This window comes from Aquarana catesbeiana, linkage group LG09, assembly GCF_042186555.1.
Source record: "Aquarana catesbeiana isolate 2022-GZ linkage group LG09, ASM4218655v1, whole genome shotgun sequence".
NCBI classification, from domain to species: Eukaryota; Metazoa; Chordata; class Amphibia; order Anura; family Ranidae; genus Aquarana; species Aquarana catesbeiana.
In genome coordinates this window covers 306,467,213-306,487,352 of record NC_133332.1, presented here as the reverse complement: position 1 = coordinate 306,487,352, position 20,140 = coordinate 306,467,213, and the positions used below count along the sequence as shown (strand labels likewise).

Here is a 20,140-nt window from a genome sequence, read left to right as displayed (position 1 = left end):
GAGGTTGGTTATCTAGAAAGATTTTCCACAAAGTTTAGGAGTGTCTGGGGAAATTGGTGCCTACTCAGCCAAAAGAGTACTTGTGAAGTCAGGTACTGAGGTTGGATGAGAAGACCTGACAACAATTGGTGTTTCAATTCACCTCGAGGTGTTCAATAAAGTTGGGGGTTAGGTACTGAGGTTGGATGAGAAGACCTGGCAACAACAGTTGGCATTTCAGTTCATCCTGGAATGTTCAATAAAGTTAAGGTCAGATACTGAGGTTGCCTTCACTAAAGACAACAGTTGGCATTTCAGTTCATCCCATGTTGTTCAATAAGGTTGAGGTCAGGCACTGAAGGTTGGTCTCCTAGGAAGACTTTCCACAATGTTTAGGAGTGTTTGGGAAAGATGACGCCCACGCAGGCAAAACAGCACTTGTCAAATCAGGTACTGAGGTTGGATGACAATACCTAGAAACAGTTGGCATTTCAGTTCATTACAAGGTGTTTGGTAAGGTTGAGGTCAGGTATGGAGGTTGGATGAGAAGACCTGGAAACAGTTGGCATTTCAATTCATCCTGAGGTGTTCGATAAGGTTGAGGTCAGGTACTGAGGTTGGTTATCTAGAAAGATTTTCCACAAAGTTTAGGAGTGTCTGGGGAAATTGGTGCCTACTCAGCCAAAAGAGTACTTGTGAAGTCAGGTACTGAGGTTGGATGAGAAGACCTGACAACAGTTGGTATTTTAATTCATCCCAAGGTGTTCAATAAGGTTATAGTCTCAAAGTGGGAATGACATACTGTACAAGATTAATTCCCTTGTTTCCGGAACTTTATGTGCATGGTTTTTGAAGACAAAGAAGTTTGTATTCACATCCTGCCCAAGTATGTTGTTTTTTTTTTTTTTGTTGAACTGGATCAACTAGTGTCTTTTTTCAACCAGAACTATCTAACTATTAAGTCTCTTTTTTTGCAGCCTGCTTTTTTATTTAATTTTTTAAGCAGAGTGACGTTAAAGTAATTTTTTTTGTAAAACTCTCCTCAAAATAATAATATAAATGAACTCAGTAGTGATAAACAGCTAGCAAGCTACGCCAAAGCAAAAGCATAATTTGTTGCTGCTTACATATATAAAACCTATGCAGTTCCAACCAAAGTTGAAAAGTCAGGGTCTGGCCGTGTCTTCTCAGGGTGATTTGCATAGATATTGGTGAGTGTGGGCGGGTTGCAGTGGGACGGTTCTGTTTTCATAGGGCTTGCTCTCCTTATATCTTGAATTCCACTTAGTTGCAGACACAAAGCTAACCGTGTAGCTGGAGCTTCTGCTTTCAGAACATGGCTTGCCACACTCCGAAACTTCTACGGATGCTCCTCGGTGGTCTTCACGTCAAGGTGTGTCCTAGGAATTATTCCACGGTCCCGAAATTGTCTACGAACTGCATCAGAAGCTTCTCATTCTCTGCCAGACGCCGAGACGCCAAATCCAGCTCGGGGTAAGAGAAATTCAGAAATATTCATCTCACAATATAACGTTTTTTTTTCTTGTACCAATGCATAGACCACCGTGGATTGCATTTCAGAGGGGTGGCAAGGGCTGCCGTCAAGTGTGAATGAGCCCTAAGGCCAGGTTAAAAAAAGTGGTGGTTTCTACCAGGCTGTTCAGGAGGCAGCAGTGTATCACCTGTTCATTTTTTGGATTTTTTTTTTGCCAAAATGTTTTTTTTTTAAACTGCGAGCCAAGTGTTGCGATCCCATTGACTCCAATGGGACAAGCTAAATCAAGTTAAGGCGGTGTTAAACCCAACACCAAAGATGGAATATATTGCAGATTACCAATCATTAGATGTGGCGGCTGCATTCGTTTTCTTTTTTTTTAGACTTTTTTCCCTCTGTTTTCACCTGGAGAATTAGCCAGTGACACATCTCCTGTATTAGAGCGCCCCCACTCTGGAGGAACAAGCACAGGGGGCACAGCAGACAGTAGAATTGTTAGTCTGGGGGGAGGGGAGTGTTAGATGGGTTAGCAGATTTAAATACACTAACAAACTGAAACCAAACTCCAGCTTACACTTTATAATCAGTTAGTTTTTTTTTTTTGTGATAAAGGTTTTACATAAATAAAAGCCGATATTTTAAATGATAATAAAGCAGTGCTAAATTCAAAGAGTTGGGTTATTAAAAAAATGGTGTTAAATGAATGAAAAGAATTTAACCACTTGACGTCCTTGCTATAGCCGAAAGACGGCTATATCGCGGACCTCAAATGCCGGGAGGGTATCCATGTACGGGGTATAAAATTTTGCAAACAGGTAATTTTTCTCCTTCGCTGATGTGCACTGATGAGGCTGCGCTAATGGGCACTGATAGGCGACACTGGTGGGCACTGATGTCCTAGGTGGGTTGAGCAAGGTGTTCTGTTGGGTTGAGGACAGGACTCTGTGCAGGCCAGTCAAGTTCCTCCACCTCAAAATCGCTCATCTATGCCTTTTATGGACCTTGCTTTGTGCACTGGTGCGCAGTCATGTTGAAACAGGAAGGGGTCATCCCCAAACTGTTGCCACAAAGTTGGGAGCATGAAATTGTCCAAAATGTCTTGGTATGGTGACGCCTTAAGAGTTCCCTTCACTGAAACTAAGGGGGCCAAGCCCAAAAATAACCTCACACCATAATCCCCCTCCATCAAATTATTTGGACCAGTGCACAAAGCAAGGTATCAAGGTCCATAAAGACAAGGATATGTGATTTTGGGGTGGAGGAACTTGACTGGCCTGCACAGAGTCCTGACCTCAACCCGATTGAACACCTTTTGGATAAATTAGAGCGGAGACTGCGAGCTAGTCCTTCTCATCCAACATCAGTGCCTGACCTCACAAATGCACTTCTGGAAGAATGGTCAAACATTCCCATAGACACACTCCTAAACCTTGTGGACAGCCTTCCCAGAAGAGTTGAAGCTGTTATAGCTACAAAGGGTGGGCCAACTCAATATTGAACCCTACGGACTAAGACTGGGATGCCATTAAAGTTCATGTATGTGTTGTGTGTGTGTGTGTGTGTACACACAGTATCTCACAGAAGTGAGTACACCCCTCACATTTTTGTAAATATTTCCTTCTATCTTTTCATGTGACAACACTGAAGAAATGACACTTTGCTACAATGTAAAGTAGTGAGTGTACAGCTTGTATAACAGTGTAAATTTGCTGTCCCCTCAAAATAACTCAACACACAGCCATTAATGTCTAAACCGCTGGCAACAAAAGTGAGTACACCCCTAAGTGAAAATGTCCAAATTGGGCCCAAAGTGTCAATATTTTGTGTGGCCACCATTATTTTCCAGCACTGCCTTAACCCTCTTGGGCATGGAGGTCACAAGAGCTTCACAGGTTGTCACTGAAGTCCTCTTCCCCTCCTCCATGATGACATCACAGAGCTGGTGGATGTTGGAGACCTTGCGCTTCTCCACCTTCCGTTTGAGGATGTCCCACAGATGCTCAATAGGGTTTAGGTCTGGAGACATGCTTGGCCAGTCCATCACCTTTACCCCCCCCCCCCCCCCAGCTTCCTTAGCAAGGCAGTAGTGATCTTGGAGGTGTCTTTGGGGTCGTTAACACGTTGGAATACTGCCCTGCGGCCCAGTCTCTGAAGGGAGAGGATCATGCTCTGCTTCAGTATATCACAGTACATACTGACATTCATGGTTCCCTCAATGAACTGTAGCTCCCCAGTGCCGGCAGCACTCATGCAGCCCCAGACCATGACACTCCCACCACCATGCTTGACTGTAGACAAGACACACTTGTCTTTGTACTCCTCACCTGGTTGCCGCCACACACGCTTGTCACCATCTGAACCAAATAAGTTTATCTTGGTCTCATCAGACCACAGGACATGGTTCCAGTAATCCATGTCCTTAGTCTGCTTGTCTTCAGCAAACTGTTTGTGGGCTTTCTTGTGCATCATCTTTAGAAGAGGCTTCCTTCTGGGTCGACAGCCATGCAGACCAATTAGATGCAGTGTGCGGCGTACGGTCTGAGCACTGACAGGCTGACCCCCCCACCCCTTCAACCTCTGCAGCAATGCCGGCAGCACTCATACGTCTATTTCCCAAAGACAACCTCTGGATATGACGCTGAGCACGTGACCTCAACTTCTTTGGTCGACTATAACGAGGCCTGTTCTGAGTGGAACCTGTCCTGTTAAACCACTGTATGGTCTTGGCCACCGTGCTGCAGCTCAGTTTCAGGGTCTTGGCAATCTTCTTATAGCCTAGGCCATCTTTATGTAGAGCAACAATTCTTTTTTTCAGATCCTCAGAGAGTTCTTTGCTATGAGGTGCCATGTCAAGAAACTATTAGGTAAGCACCTGAGACCTTGTAACTCTAACGAGTCACATGACACCAGGGAGGGATATATATATATACACACACACACTATAATATATCTTTCTGCATATGAAAGGGTTAACACGGTTCAAAGATTATGCAGTAAAGTCAAGGCAATGCTGCGTCACTGTCATCGATCAAACAGAACCTAAACATTAACTGTGTTGTGGTATGCAAAACATTGTACATAGAAGAGCAACAGCAGAAAAAGACCAAGGGGTCATTATGATTTTATTTTTATTTTTTTTACCTTTTTTGTCTGATAGATCTAGGTTTATTCCAAGCAGGTTTAAATTCACTAAGAGGGTCTATTTATAAAACCTTCATTGGACAAATATCACACACATTCATGCAGGCTGCCGTAGTTTCTGTAATAGATTAATTCCTTTTATCGTGTGCTCCACCTAGTGGCCAAAAGAGAGTATACGTTTTCTGAAATACTTCTATGGGAAAATACGCCACCTTTTGGTCACTAGATCGAGCTGACAATCATAGGGATAATAATATTACAGAAACGACAAACAAAATTTGTGCAGTTTTCAAGAATGTGTGTGACATTCATCCAGTGATTTTTTTTTTTTTTAATTTTTATTTTTTTATGAATAAACCCTTACTATTGACTGACGCACTACCTCTGCTTGAAAAAAATAAAAAAAACATGCATAAAAGGAAGGAGCACTAGACCAAAAGATTAAAGAATCCAAATTAATTTATTGATATTGTACTAAAAAAAAAAGAAAAAAAGAGAGACCTACGCGTTTCGGGGGTCAAAGCATGTTTTTAGAACAATACCAATAAATGAATTTGGACTGGCACTCCTTCCTTTTATGTATGCTTTTTTTTCTGGTAACCTAATGGAATGGCCACCGGACGATAGCCTTGTCTGTAATCAGCAACTCACACCAAAGTCCTACCTCCTACCTGTGCTGAAAGTCTGTTCCAAGAAAACTACTTTCTGGCAAAATAATATTTTCTAAGGTTAGTTTTGAACTTTCCTCCTGCTAGGTTGAGGTCACATTCCAATGTTCTTGATCTCAGTTTCATATTGAAAATACTGCCCTCTTGAACCATTTCTTCTCCAGCCTTCAGTAGACTTGATAGCCCTTTAGGAGATTAGGTCTCTGGAAGGGGCTGGGGTCTCTCTAGGAAGATAGGGTTTTTGCAGGGGCAATGTGGGAGAGTTGATAGCTCTTTAGGAAATTAGGTTTATTGAGGAAGTTGGGGTCTCTTTGGGATCTGGGGTCTTTGCAGGGGAAATGTGGGAGACTTGATAGCCCTTTAGAAGATTAGGTTTATGGAGGGAGTTGGGGTCTCTTTGGGAAGCTGGGGTCTTTGCAGGGGAAATGTGGGGGACTTGATAGCCCTTTAGAAGATTAGGTTTATGGAGGGGGCTAGGGTCTCTCTAGGACGCTGGGGGCTTTGCAGGGGCACTTTGGGAGACTTGATAGCCCTGTAGGAGATTAAGGTTACGGAAAGGGGCTGAGGTCTCTCTATGAAGCTGGGGGGAACTGTGGGAGACTTGATAGCCCTTTAAGAGATTGTTTATGGAGGGAGTTGGGGTTGCTCTAGGAAGCTTGGGTCTTTGCAGAGGAACTGTGGGAGACTTGATAGCCTTTTAGCAGATTAGGTTTATGGAGGGGGCTAAGGTCTCTCTAGGATGCTGGGGGATGTGCAGGGGCCTTTTGGGAGACTTGAGAGCCCTGTAGGAGATTAGGGTTACAGAAAGGGGCTGACGTCTCTCTTGGAAGCTGAGGGAACTGTAAGAGACTTGTTAGCCCTTTAGGAGATTATGTTTATGGAGGGATTTGATGTCTCTCTAGGATAACTGGGGTCTTTGCAGGGGCAATGTCGGAGACCTGAGAGACCTTTAGGAGCTTAGGTTTCTGGAAAGGGCTACGGTCTCTCCTTAGGGTCTTTTCAGGGGCAATGTGGGAGATGGGAGTGCACTGCATGGGCTAGGAGGCACTATGGGACACTGTAGGAGGTTGGGGGCACCTTGAGGGGGCTGGAGGCTCTAAAGCAGGCCAGGAGGCACTGGGGAGCACAGTGAGCAATTATGGTAGGTTGGGGGGCACTATGAGAGCTGGGAGACACTGTGGGAGGTTCTGCAGCTGGCTGAAGGCCCAGGAGGAGAGAAGCTGCAGTCCAGCAGCTGGCCAGTGCACAGTGGTTGAGAACACTGCTGGATCATCAGCCTTCTGACTATACAGGTGTTGGAGGGGGGGAAAAGGGGGGAGAGGTGGTAAAATTCCTCTTTAAAGGCCAGTGTACCCCAGAACGTGGTGCGGGAATAACAAGTCACGTGCGCCTTTCCTGCACAGTGCGTTCAAAACCCAATGCTTTTGCAATCTGCTGTGAATGCCAATACATTAACGGCACCCCAAATGCAGTGTGTTTGCAGGCAGCAGATTGCATAGTACTGCAGTACTTTGCGATTTTGGTGTGGCGTGTTTTTCATGCACTACTTTTTGTGCGTTCCGGTGCCTTTTGCAGCCCATTCAGATGAATGGGTGGCAAAATCACACCGCAGGGGAACGCGCAGGAAATGCACAGGAGTGCCGCGTGACCTGGCCATAAATGATAGCTGTCTCATTATGTCATTCTTCATAAGAAAGTTTGACATCCTCTCAGCTGATTAGAGAAATCTTCTCTGTCCACCAACAAGTGCAGCAGACCGCTATGTTCCTGCACTCTGCTCTGAGTAATCTCTCGCTTCCAAGGTTTTGGCTTTTTCAAAGCTCAGAAATCATAACTTCGTTATCTTGAAATTACATTCTAGGAAGTAAAAATATGCCGCTTGTCCTAATATTTGCAAATGAAGAGTAACTTGAAAGCAGAACTCCAGTCTTCCTTTCCATACTAAAAATAGCCTACTCTCATTTCACTGCACACTGTGAGCTTCTCACAATGTGCATTAGAAGCTGCATCCAGCTAACCCTTCCCTACTCTTTCCCTACTCTTTCCAAAGCGTATAACAACCAGTATACCAACCAACCATATATACCAAAGCGTATACCAACCAGTAAGGCTAGGTCCAGATTTTTGCATGATGGGCACATGCGCAAAATCATAAGGTTTCCCAACACACACAGACCTACACTCAACGGCCACTTGATTGGGTGCACTTTGCTAGTACCGGGTTGGACAACCCTTTGCCTTCATTCTTCGTGGAAACGTTCCTCAGAGTTTTTGCTCCATAGTGACATGATTTCATCACGCAGTTGCTGCAGATTTGTTGGCTGCACATCCATGATGCCAATCTCACGTTCCATCCCAAAGGTGCTCTATTGGGATGAGATGTGGTGAGTTTGGAGGCCGTTGGAGTACAGCGACCTCATTGTCCAGTGGTGAGATGATTGGAGCTTTGTGACATGGTGCATTATCCTGCTGGAAGGAGCCATCAGAAGATGGGGACACTGTAGTCATAAAGGGATGGGCTTGGTCAGCAACAATACTCAGGTAGGCCGTGGCGTTTAGACCATGCTCAATTGGTACTAAGGGGCCCAAAGTGTGCCAAGATAATATCCCCCCCACCATTACACCCCCACCACCAGCCTGAACCGGTGATACAAGACAGGATGAATCCATGCGCCAAATTCTGACCCGACCATCTGAATATCACAGCTGAAATCCAGACTCATCAGACTAGGCAACGTTTTTCCAATTTTCTGTTGTGCAATTTTGGTGATCCTGTGTGAATTGTAGCCTCAGTTTCCTGTTCTTCGCTGACAGGAGTGGCACCCGGTGTGGTCTTCTGCTGCTGTAGGCCATCTGCTTCAAGGTTCGATGTGTTGTGAGTTCAGAGATGGTATTCTGCATACCTTGGTTGTAACGAGAGGTTATATGAGTTACTGTTGCCTTTCTATCATCTTGAACCGGTCTGCCCATTCTCATCTGACAGCAACAAAGCATTTTCCACCACTCAACTGCCGCTCACTGGATATTTTCTCTTTTTCGGACCGTTCTCTGTAAACCCGAGAGATGGTTTTGCTTGAAAATCCCAGCAGATCAGCAGTTTTTTAAATACTCAGACCAGCCTGTCTGGCACTAACAACCATGCCACGTTCAATGTCACTTAAATCCCCTTTCTTCCCCATTCTGATGCTCGGTTTGAACTTCAGCAAGTCATCTTCAATACGTCTAGATGCCTAAATGTATTGAGTTGCTGCCATATGATCGGCTGATTAGCAATTTGTGTTACCAAGCAAATGAACAGGTGCACCCCATGCTTAAAAGTGGCCGGTGAGTGTATATAGGGTATATACGGAGTGTATATACGGTTCTTTAGCAGATGCACGGAGGTGCCGTAAATTGTTAATAGCATCCCCATGCAACTACAAATATGCGCGTTTTCTCACGCCAAACCAGCACCATGTGGTTCAGTGCAGCACATTTATAGTCATGAACTTCTTCTCTGCATTGAAATGGATTTGTCCTACATGCAATTTGTGGGAATGCACCCGCACTTGGCCGTGCCTATAGTTGTGAATCAAGCCTTAAAAGTGTCTGTCCAAAACTTTTTTTAACGAGGAAAACTTAAAGCGATATTAATACCAAAACCAAAAATGTAATATAGTGGGGAAAATAATGATTTGGTCCCCTGCAGATTCTGTAAGTTTGCCCACTTACAAACAAAGTGTTTATAATTTTTATCATAGGTGTATTTTAAATGATAGAGACAGAATATCAACCAAAAATCCAGAAAAAAAACACATGATACAAATGTTATAAATTGAGTTGCAGTTCAGTGAATAAAATAAGTATTTGATCCCCAAGCAAAACATGACTTAGTACTTGGTGGAGAAACCCTTGTTGGCAATCACAGTGGTAAAACGCTTTCTGTGGTTGGTTACCAGGTTTGCACACATCTCAGGAGGGATTTTGGTCCACTCTTCTTTACAGATCTTCTCTAAATCCTTAAGGTTTCTTGACTGTCGCTTGGCAACTCAAAGTTTCAGCTCCCTCCATAAATTTTCTATAAGATTAAGTTCTGGAGACTGGCTAGGCCACTCCATGACCTAATGTGCTTCTTTTTGAGCCACTCCTTTGTTGACTTGGTGGTATGTTTTGGGTCATTGTCATGCTGGAAGACCCATCCATGACCCATCTTCAGTGTTCTGGCTGAGGGAAGAAGGTTCTCCTCCAGGATTTTACAATACATGGCCCCGTTCATTGACCCCTCAATGCGGCAAAGTTGGCCTGTCCCTTTAGTAAAGAAATGGCCCCAAAGCATCGTATTTTCACCTTCGTGCTTGACTGTAGGGATGGTGTTCTTAGGGTCATAGTCAGCATTTTTCTTCCTCCAAACACAGCGAGTCCCTTCTCCTTAAGAAGGTACATGTACAGTCATGCCAATGAACATCTAAATAAGATCAGAGAAGGACTGGGAGAAAGTGTGGTGGTCAGATGAGACCAAAATGTAGCTTTTTTCGTTAACTTGGCTCACCATATTGGCTCGACATTTTTTTTTTTTTTTTTTTCTTTTAACATACTGGTCACCAGTCAGTTTTGTAAGAAGAGTAACGAAGAAATTAAATAATGTTTTTTTTTATTTTATTTTTTACATATTGACACCAGTCAGTATTGTATTGAAGTATTGTAAGAAGAGTAATGAATAAATTAAATATTGTTTTTTACATTTCATTTTTTACATATTGACACCAGTCAGTATCCCTGAGTGGTGACAATATGTCATATGATGACCCTGTATTGCACTGGTGACAGCATGTAAAAAAAAAAAAAAAAAAAAGTAATTTTTTTTTTTCATTTTTCAAATTATGACAAAAACTGCAACTTCAAAAAACTCACCATGCCTCTTACTAAATGTCTCAGACTGTCTGCTTATCAAAAAGGGGTCATTTGGGGGATATTTGTACTGTCCTGGCAATTTAAGAGCCTCAAAAAAAGAGATGAGGCTGTCGGTACATCAGGATTGATCAATTTTCAAATATATCCCATAGTTTGTGGACGCTATGACTTTCACACAAACCAATTAATAAACACTTATTAACCAAAGACATGCAGCAGAATACATTTTGGCCTAAATTTATGAAAAAAATTTGATTTTATTGGATATGTTTTATAATAGAAAGTATAAAATATTGTTTTTTTCCGTCAAATATTGCGGTCTTTTTTTCATTTATATAGCAAAAAAAATAAAAACTGGTGATCAAATACCAATAAAAGAAAGCTGTATTTAATTTATTTGAAAAAAATTATGTCAATTTCATTTGGGTAAAGCATTGCATGACTGCTCAATTGCCAGTTAAAGTAGTGCAGTGCCAAATAGCAAAAAAAAAAAAATGCCCTGGTCATGAATGGGGGGGGGGGGGGTTAAAACCTTCCAGAGCTGAGGTGGTTAACAATTCTTTAAATTGGTTAACCAAAAAAAAAAAAAAATACAAAACTACCACTGAATCCTGCCTGGTCAAACCCAACTCTTGACATCTGTGACGTCAGAAACCATGGCCTCTACTCAATAAATATTTGTTCTAGTCTTGTACGAGGTTAAAGTTTGCTGGCAGAATTTGGCTTTGGGTCCGGGGTTGGGACAAATAGAACTCCTCTCTTTAAATATGTATACATTGTAGAGTCGTAGTAAAGTGAAAAAAGATTCTCAGTAGTTCAGCAAATCTTCTGAAGATTAAAAGAAGCCAGCTTTAATAATAACACACCAAGGTCACTAGAGGAACGTTTCTAGGATGATGTCCAAGGCCGGCTCAGCAGACCGATCAGTGACCTTCAAAAACTCCCTTACAGTGTGCAAGATTGCGGAGGGTTCAATAACTAAAGATACATTTTATCTTCCCTTAGTACTATATATATATATATATATATATATATATATATATATATATATATATATATATATATATATAATATACACATACACAGTGCATCTGGAAAGCGCTTCACTTTTGGCATATTTTGTTAGGTTACAACCTTATTCCAAAATGGATTACATTCTTTATTTTCCTCAAAATTCTACAAACAATACTCCATAATGACAACGTGAAAGAAGTTTGTTTAAAATCTTTGCAAATTTATTAAAAATCAAAAAATGAAAAAATCACATTTGTACATAAGTATTCACAGCCTTTGCCAAGACATACAAAATTGAGCTCAGGTTCCCACTGTTTCCACTGATCATCCTTGAGATGTTTCTACAACTGGTTTGGAGTCCACCTGCGGTAAATTCAGTTGGGTCGACATGATTTGGAAAGGCACACACCTGTCTATATAAAGTCCCACAGTTAACAGTGCATGTCCGAGGACCAACCAAGCCATGAAGTCCAAGGAATATAGATATATATATTGAACGCTATAAACATATACTGATCGTTATAGATATATACTGATCGTTATAGATACAGCTGTGCTCATAAGTTTACATACCCTGACAGAATTTATGATTTCTTGCCCATTTTTCAGAGAATATGAATGATAACACAAAAACTTTTCTTTCACTCATGGTTAGTCTTTGGCTGAAGCCATTTATCAATCAACTGTGTTTGCTCTTTTTAAATCATAATGACAACAGAAACTACCCAAATGACCCTGATCAAAAGTTTACATACCCCAGTTCTTAATACCGTGTATTGCCCCCTTTAACATCAATGACAGCTTGAGGTCTTTTGTGGTTTTTGTGGATGAGGCTCTTTATCTTCTCAGATTGTAAAGCTGCCCATTCCTCTTGGCAAAAAGCCTCCAGTTCCTGTAAATTCTTGGGCTGTCTTGCCTGAACGGCACGTTTGAAATCTCCCCAGAGTGGTTCAATGATATTGAGGTCAGGAGACTGAGATGGCCACTCCAGAACCTTCACTTTATTCTGCTGTAGCCAATGACAGGTCAACTTGGCCTTACGTTTTGGATCATTGTCATGTTGGAATGTCCAAGTACGTCCCATGTGCAGCTTCCTGGCTGATGAATGCAAAAATGTTCCTCCAGTATTTTTTGATAACCTACTGCATTCATCTTGCCATCAATTGTGACCAAATTTCCTGTGCCTTTTGTAGCTCACACACCCCCAAAACATCAGCGATCCACCTCCGTGTTTCACAGTAGGAATTGTGTACCTTTCATCATAGGCCTTGTTGACTCCTCTCCAAATGTAGTGTTTATGGTTGTGGCCAAAAAGCTCAATTTTGGTCTCATCACTCCAAATGACTTTGTGATCGTTATAGATTTATACTGATCACTTTAGATCTATACTGATCGCTATAGATTTATACTGATCGCTATAGATCTATACTGATCGCTATAGATCTATATTGATCGTTATAGATATATACTGATCGTTATAGATATAGACTCATAACTATACACAGGTGGATCCGGAAAGTATTCACAGCACTTCACTTTTTCCACATTTTGTTGTGTTACAGCCTTATTCCAAAATTGATTAAATTAACAATACCCCATAATGACAATGTGAAAAAAGTTTGTTTGAAATCTTTGAGAATCAGAAAAAATTTAAATAAAAGACGTGCTGATGAAACGCGTTGGGTGTGGTCGAGTGTGATAGGTCAGTGGAACCCAGGTGGAGCGCAGTCAGCGCCCTGCTTATATTTTTACCATTTTAAATAGTTTTTGTTCTAAGTGCTTACCCTGTTTCCCCGAAAATAAGACCTAGCATGATTGTCGGTGATGGCTGCAATATAAACCCTACTCCCCAAATAAGCCCTACCCTGTTTCCCCGAAAATAAGCCCTACCCTGAAAATAAGACCTACAATGACTTTAACTAGGGCTTATTTAGGGGGTAGGGCTTATATTGCAGCCATCACCGACAATCACGCTAGGTCTTATTTTCGGGGAAACAGGGTATGTAGCGCTAATTTTACACAATAAATCCTATGTATTTCACTATGGAAGGATGTCTTTCCTTTAATGCCTTGCTGATGACCGGACATCTGGAGGTTTAACCTACTTTCTCTGTCTACTGAACCGCTGCAGGGTCTATTGAGAGATCATCCGCTGTATGTGACTCCTGTAATGGGAGTCATGTAATTGTGGTGAGTAGGCTGTGTGACAGGTGTTGGTGGAGGAAGACTTAAGCCTTGTACCCACGATCGGACTTAAACAAACTTTTCCGTGGATTTTTGTCCAAAGGGCGTTGGCCTTGAATTTGGTATGCATACACACGGCAGGACTTTTTCAGCCAACTTTCACCAAATCACGTGGTTTTTCAGCTCTTTACCGCCATCCTTTTGGTCAACTTCTGTATTGTTGTCTGATCTTTTGCATTGGTTCTGAGCATGCGTGTTTGTACTTTGGACTAAAGTCCGATGGATTTGTGTACACACGATCGGACTAGCCGACCTAGGACTTTTGTCGCCGCCAAGTTTGTCTGTTTGCACAGCCAACATTTGTCCGATGAAAACCGAAAAAGCTTGTCCGATGGAGCGTACACACAGTCGGATGTTGCCTTAAAACAGGTAATTTGCATGTTTGTTGTCAAAAAAGTCTGATTGTGTGTATGGGCCTTAATAGTCACTTTCTGCTGAATAAGGCAACTTATGCACCATTGAAAGTCATTCTGATGGAAGTTTATGGACACCTTTTATATGATTGATTTTTTGGACACTTGTTTTTTAGACTCTTTATATATGTTTTTTGGACACCTTATCTATTCCCATTTATAACCGCTGGAGATAGCTGGTGGTAGTCACACATAATGTGTTTGCACTTATGCACTTTAGAGCGAATATTGCCTAAAGATTTCACATGCTAATTAATCTATGTCATCCACTGGAGACATCTAGTGGTTGTTCACGATTTTGCATTTATAGTTGATGTGTATATAGGGTGCACGGTTTATCACAAATGTTTCACATATATAAGGTTTCACCTTCACAACGTGCAGCCCCTACAAATAACCTTTTGCGCAGGTAAGGAAATCATATCCAATTTCCCCTTTTTTTTTTTTTCAAAAATAAAAACCCGACTGAGCTCAACCTCAAATGTGCACACTGTATACTGTATCCGTAAACAAAATATTAGACATGTGCAGAACAGAAAAATGTATTTTGCTTAATTTCAGATAGATTCGTTAGGTTTCTAATTTTGTTTCGTTATGGAATTCGTTTAGTTTGGTTTCGGAATTCGTTTAGTTTTTGCTAGATTTCGTTTAAGTTTTCATTAAAATTTATTTCATTTACTAAATTTGTAATGAATTCCAACTTTTCAGAACGATTAGAATTCGGATCGGTCGAAAAACGAATTCTGCGTGAAGAAATAGCTGGTTGTTAAGCAGCGGGCCGGGAAGCCGGCCGCCCGCGTCTTTAACAATCATGAGTCATCAACTTTCAGCGAGCTTCCCCACTGACAGATGAATGTTAAAGAAAAGAATGCCCGGCTATAGAAAAATGTTTTTAAAAAAGGCATAGGGTTCCCCCCAAAATCCATATCAGACCCTTATCCAAGCAGGCAGCCTGGCTGGTCAGGAAAAGGGGGAGGCGGATGAGCGAGCGCCTCCCCCCCCCCCCCCCGAATTACACCAGGCCACATGCCCTCAACATGGGGGGGTGCTTTGTCCCCATGTTGACGTCACATGGGGTGGTGCCACCGGGTGACGTACCCGGGTGGCCCCGCCCTTCCCTTTAAAAGATCTGTCAAACCCGAAGAGAGCTCAAACGTCGGGAGACCTCTTAGGAGGCGAAGCGTCTTTTCCATTTTTTTTCTATTTTATCAGGTTGAAGTCAGGACATTTAAGTTCCTCCGCTCCAAACTCACTCATCCATGTCTTTATGGACCTTGCTTTGTGCACTGGTTCAAATCATTTGGTGGAGGGGGGATTGTGATGTGGGGTTGTTTTTCAGGGGTTGGGCTTGGCCCCTAAGTTCCAGTGAAGGGAACTCGTATGCCGCGTACACACGAGCGGACTTTACGGCAGACTTTGTCCTGCGGACTATTTGACGGACTTTACGATGGACTTTCCGAATGAACGGACTTGCCTACGCACGATCAACCAAAGTCAGATGGATTCGTACGTGATGACGTACGACCGGACTAAAACAAGGAAGTTTATAGCCAGTAGCCAATAGCTGCCCTAGCATTGTTTTTTGTCCGTCGGACTAGCATACAGACGAGCGGACTTTTCGACCGGACTCGAGTCATTCGAAAAGATTTGAAACATGATTCATTTCTAGGTCCGTCAAACTTTTGGGGGAAAAAAAGTCAGCTGGAGCCCACACACGATCAAATTGTTCGACGGACTCCAGTCCGGTCGTGTGTACGCGGCATTAAGGCGTCAGCATACCAAGACATTTTGGACAATTTCATGCTCCCAACTTTGTGGGAACAGTTTGGGGATGGCCCCTTCTTGTTCCAACATGACTGCGCACCAGTGCACAAAGCAAGGTCCATAAAGACATGGATGAGCAAGTTTGAGTCCTGACCTCAACCCGATAAAACACCTTTGGGATGATTTCGAGCGGAGACTGCGAGCCAGGCCTTCTCGTCCAACATCAGCGCCTGACCTCACAAATGCGCTTCTGGAAGAATGGTCAAACATTCCCATAGACACACTCCTAAACCTTGTGGACGGCCTTCCCAGAAGAGTTGAAGCTGTTATAGCTGCAAAGGGTGGGCCAACTCAATATTGAAGACTGGGATGCCATTAAAGTTCACGTGCGTGTAAAGGCAGGCGTCACAATACTTTGGACAATATAGTGTTTTATACATACTACTATGCAAAAGTTTTAGGCAGGTTTGAAAAATGCTGTAAATTAGGAATGCTTTCAGAAATAGAAGTGTTAATGGTTTATTTTTATCAATTAACAAAATGGAAAGTCAATGAAGAAAAGAGAAATCCAAAGAAAATCCATATTTGGTGTTGAGCCCCCTTTGCCTTCAAACCAACATCAATTCTTCTAGGTAGACTTGCACACAGTTTTTGAAGGAACTTGGCAGGTAGGTTGTTCTAAACATCTTGGAGAGCTGTCCACAGATCTTCTGTGGATGTTGGCTGCCTCAAATCCTTCTGTCTCTTCATGTAATCCCAGACAGACTCCACGATGGCGAGATTAGGGCTCTGTGGGGGCCAAACCATCAAATCCAGTACTCCTTGCTCTTCTTTACCCTGAAGATATTCCTTAATGACATTGGCTGTAAATTTGGGGCCAATCACACGCCTCCCTGATGGTATGACATGATGGAGAAGTATCTGCCGGTATTTCTCAGCATTGAGGACACCATTGATCCTGACCAAATCTCCAACTTTATTTGCAGAAATGCAACCCCAAACTTGCAAGGAACCTCCAGCATGCTTCACGGTTGCCTGCAGACACTTATTGTACACAGACACTTATTGTACTGCTCTCCAGCCCTTCCTCCAACAAACTGCCTTCAAACTGCCTTCTGCTACAGCCAAATGTTTCAAATTTTGACTCATCAGTCCAGAGCGCTTGCTGCCATTTTTTCTGCACCCCAGTTCCTATGTTTTCCTTAGCCTTAGCCTGAGTCGCTTAGCCTTGTTTCCACATCAGAGGTATGACTTTTTGGCCGCAATTCTTCCATAAAGACCACTTCTGGCCAGAGGCGTTGCTAGGGGGGGTGCGGTCCGCACCCGGGTGACACCCGCCAGAGGGGTGATACCCGTGGGTAGCGGCACCGCTAACACTGCCCGCTGCCCTACACTAATCTGCTCCTCTCAGATCTCTTGTGTCCCTCAGTGGAGCGGACTGAAGCCGCCTCCTCCTCCTCCTCCCACATCCACACAGGAGGAGGAGACCAAGGGACACCGCTTTGTGTATCTGTCCGAACTGACTGTTCTGAGGTCTGTACACTTTACATGGGGGGGCGCTATGGGAGGGCAGAGGGGGTGTCTATACTGATGGGGGGTCTGCATACTGATGGGGGGGTCTGCACTGAGGGGGAGGAGTGTCTATACTGATGGGGGATCTGCACTGAGGGGGTGTCTATACTGATGGGGGGATCTGCACTGAGGGGGAGGGGTGTCTATACTGATGGGGGGGTCTGCACTGAGGGGGGGTGTTTATACTGATGGGGGGGTCTGCACTGAGGGGGAGGGGGTGTCTATACTGATGGGGGAGTCTGCACTGAGGGGGAGGGTGTGTCTATACTGATGGGGGGTCTGCACTGAGGGGGAGGGGGTGTCTATACTGATGAGGGAGTCTGCACTGAGGGGGAGGGGGTGTCTATACTGATGGGGGGTCTGCACTGAGGGGGAGGGGGTGTCTATACTGATGAGGGAGTCTGCACTGAGGGGGAGGGGGTGTCTATACTGATGGGGGTCTGCACTGAGGGGGAGGGGGTGTCTATACTGATGGGGGGTCTGCATTGAGGGGGGTGTTTATACTGAGGGGGGGTCTGCATTGAGGGGGGTGTTTATACTGAGGGGGGTCTGCATTAAGGGGATGTTTATACTGATGGGTAGGTCTGCATTAAGGATGGGAGTTTCTACTAAATGGGGGGGTCTGCACTAAGGGGGTCTATACTGATGGGGGAGTCTGCACTGAGGGGGGTGTCTATACTAATGGAGGGGGTCTGAACTGAGATGGGGGTTGTATACTGATGGGGGGAGGTCTGCACTGAGATGGGGGGTGTATATACTGATGGGGGGAGGTCTGCACTAAGGGGGTCTATACTGATGGGAGGTCTGCACTGAGGGGGGTTTCTATATGATGGGGAGGTCTGCACTGAGGGGGGTGTCTATACTGATGGGGGGGTCTGTACTTAGTGAGGGATATCTGTACTGAGGGGTGGGTCTATACTTATGGATGGGGGTCTGTACTGAGGGGGAGGTCTATACTCGTGGGGGGGTCTGTACTAGGGGTGCTGAAATTAATCGCTGCATCGCAATTCGGGTGTCCCCGATGCAGCATCGAAGCATGTGACCGTAGAAATTGATTGCTGGTGACGTCATTGCCCCGCCAATCCCGGGAGAGCGCTCCGAGAGTATCCTGTCGTGTACAATGCCCACCTCTCTCCTCTCACTTCCAGTTCTTCTCACGTCAGCGGAGAATTCTCAGCCACGCCCGCTGACTGTCACTATAAAATCAAAAGAGAGGCGGGCGGGGCTGAGAATTCCCTGCTGACGTCAGGAGAGATGTGAGACTTGGGAGCAGAGAGGCCGGGCACGGGCAGTCACATCAGAGGTGCCTATGCTCAGGGCCGCTGATAAGGGGGTACAGGCAGCCCGTCCTCCTAGCCCACCCACATAGTTTACTAGGCTAGCAGGCCAGTGTCTTGCCGAGAAAGTTCCCCCGGCGGATAAGGACCCCCCTGTACTGCGCAAGCGCAGCGCTTGCGCAGTACGAACGACTAAGGAACCGCCGAAAATAGCCGAAGCTGAAAACCTTCAGTCAGCTGTACACGGCGCCTGCGCCCTGGTTCAAGCCCCACCATCCAAGTGGACCTAGAGGCAGAATAAAAAAGTGCCGAGCAAAGCGAGGCTGTGCCCGAAGCGTGGCGAGCAAAGGGGCCCTCTTACAGGCGCTGTGTACAGCTGATTTACAACGATTCGGCTATTTTCGCCGGCTCGTACTGCGCAAGCGCTGCGCCTGCGCAGTACAGGGGGGTCCTTATCCGCTGAGGGGAACTTTCTTGGCAGAACACCGGGACTCCTGAGCGATGTCAGGACTCAGTAGGGAGGGACTAATGAGGGAACTTGAGATACCCAGCAGCACCGCCTCCTGCTGCCTCCTCAGCCAATGGGTGCACAGGGAGGCCTGTCCATCACATTCTTCGTCCTGTGGTCTTCCTGACTTGGTGCAGGCACTGGATGAAGTGGCTTTCAATGGAGCTTCTGAGCAAACTGCATTTGCTGACTGAGGTGAGGAAGAGTTTTGTCCAAGTAGTAATAAAGGCAACGTAACTGCGGGAGTGCAACAAGAGATCCACCCACTCGAGTTCAGAGGCATACAAACAAAGGAGAAATGGCCATAGTGTAAATCTGATAGGACATTTATTAAAAAAGGTAGAAATCTTACATAAAACAGGATAAAAAGAGCAATTTGCCGGCCGGCATAGCGAGCGCCCGTTCACAATAGGATCGCGATGACGTCAGAGCGTCAGCCTCCCGACATACGTTTCATCCACAAATGGACGACGCCATTTGTGGATGAAACGTACGTCAGGAGGCTGACGCTCTGACGTCATCGGGATCCTATTGTGAACGGGTGCTCGCTATGCTGGCCGGCGAATTGCTCTTTTTATCCTGTTTTATGTAAGTTTTCTACCTTTTTTAATAAATGTCCTATCAGATTTACACTATGGCCATTTCTCCTTTGTTTGTATGCCTCTGAGCTCGAGTGGGTGGATCTCTTGTTGCACTCCCGCAGTTACGCTGCACACAGACAAGTCATACTGCCAGCTGGATATCCCTGGTTTGGGTCTGCATACAAGCCTTTACTGCTTGCTTTTCGGTAAGCGTAAAATCTATGTGGTGAAGGATCACTGAGAGCGGTGTTTCAACGTAGTTTTCACAATCAAGTCCTCCGTAGAGTATTGAGGGGCTTTTCTTTGGGACTCTTCTCACTTTCACTCGAGGTTTCTGATTTTCTTCAGTCAAGATCACTTATGAACTCTGATATGCATATATTGATTCACAGCCTTATTTGCATTGTTTGTCACTGATCCTTTATGATTTATTTGATCATTACACTTTTTTTTTGGATTTCTTTAGTGTTGGTATTTCATGAGAGGAATTTTTTAGAATCATATTTTATTATCTCATGACATGTACGATTCATTCATGTATATTCACATTCAATCTATGGTATAGCACAGTTTTTTTCTATATATTTGATATTT

At 44.1% G+C, this 20,140-nt stretch overlaps 1 protein-coding gene across 1 annotated transcript in view; it reads left to right on the top strand.

The window, feature by feature from the left end:
* The first annotated feature begins 1,209 nt into the window (after window positions 1-1,209).
* LOC141108701 (adrenodoxin-like) overlaps window positions 1,210-20,140 on the top strand; it is a 38,995-nt gene continuing 20,064 nt past the window's right edge. The window contains exon 1 of the mRNA XM_073600570.1: window positions 1,210-1,473. Within this exon, the coding sequence (XP_073456671.1) occupies window positions 1,316-1,473 (158 nt within the window). The 5' untranslated portion in view covers window positions 1,210-1,315. The remainder of the gene's footprint in view (window positions 1,474-20,140) is intronic.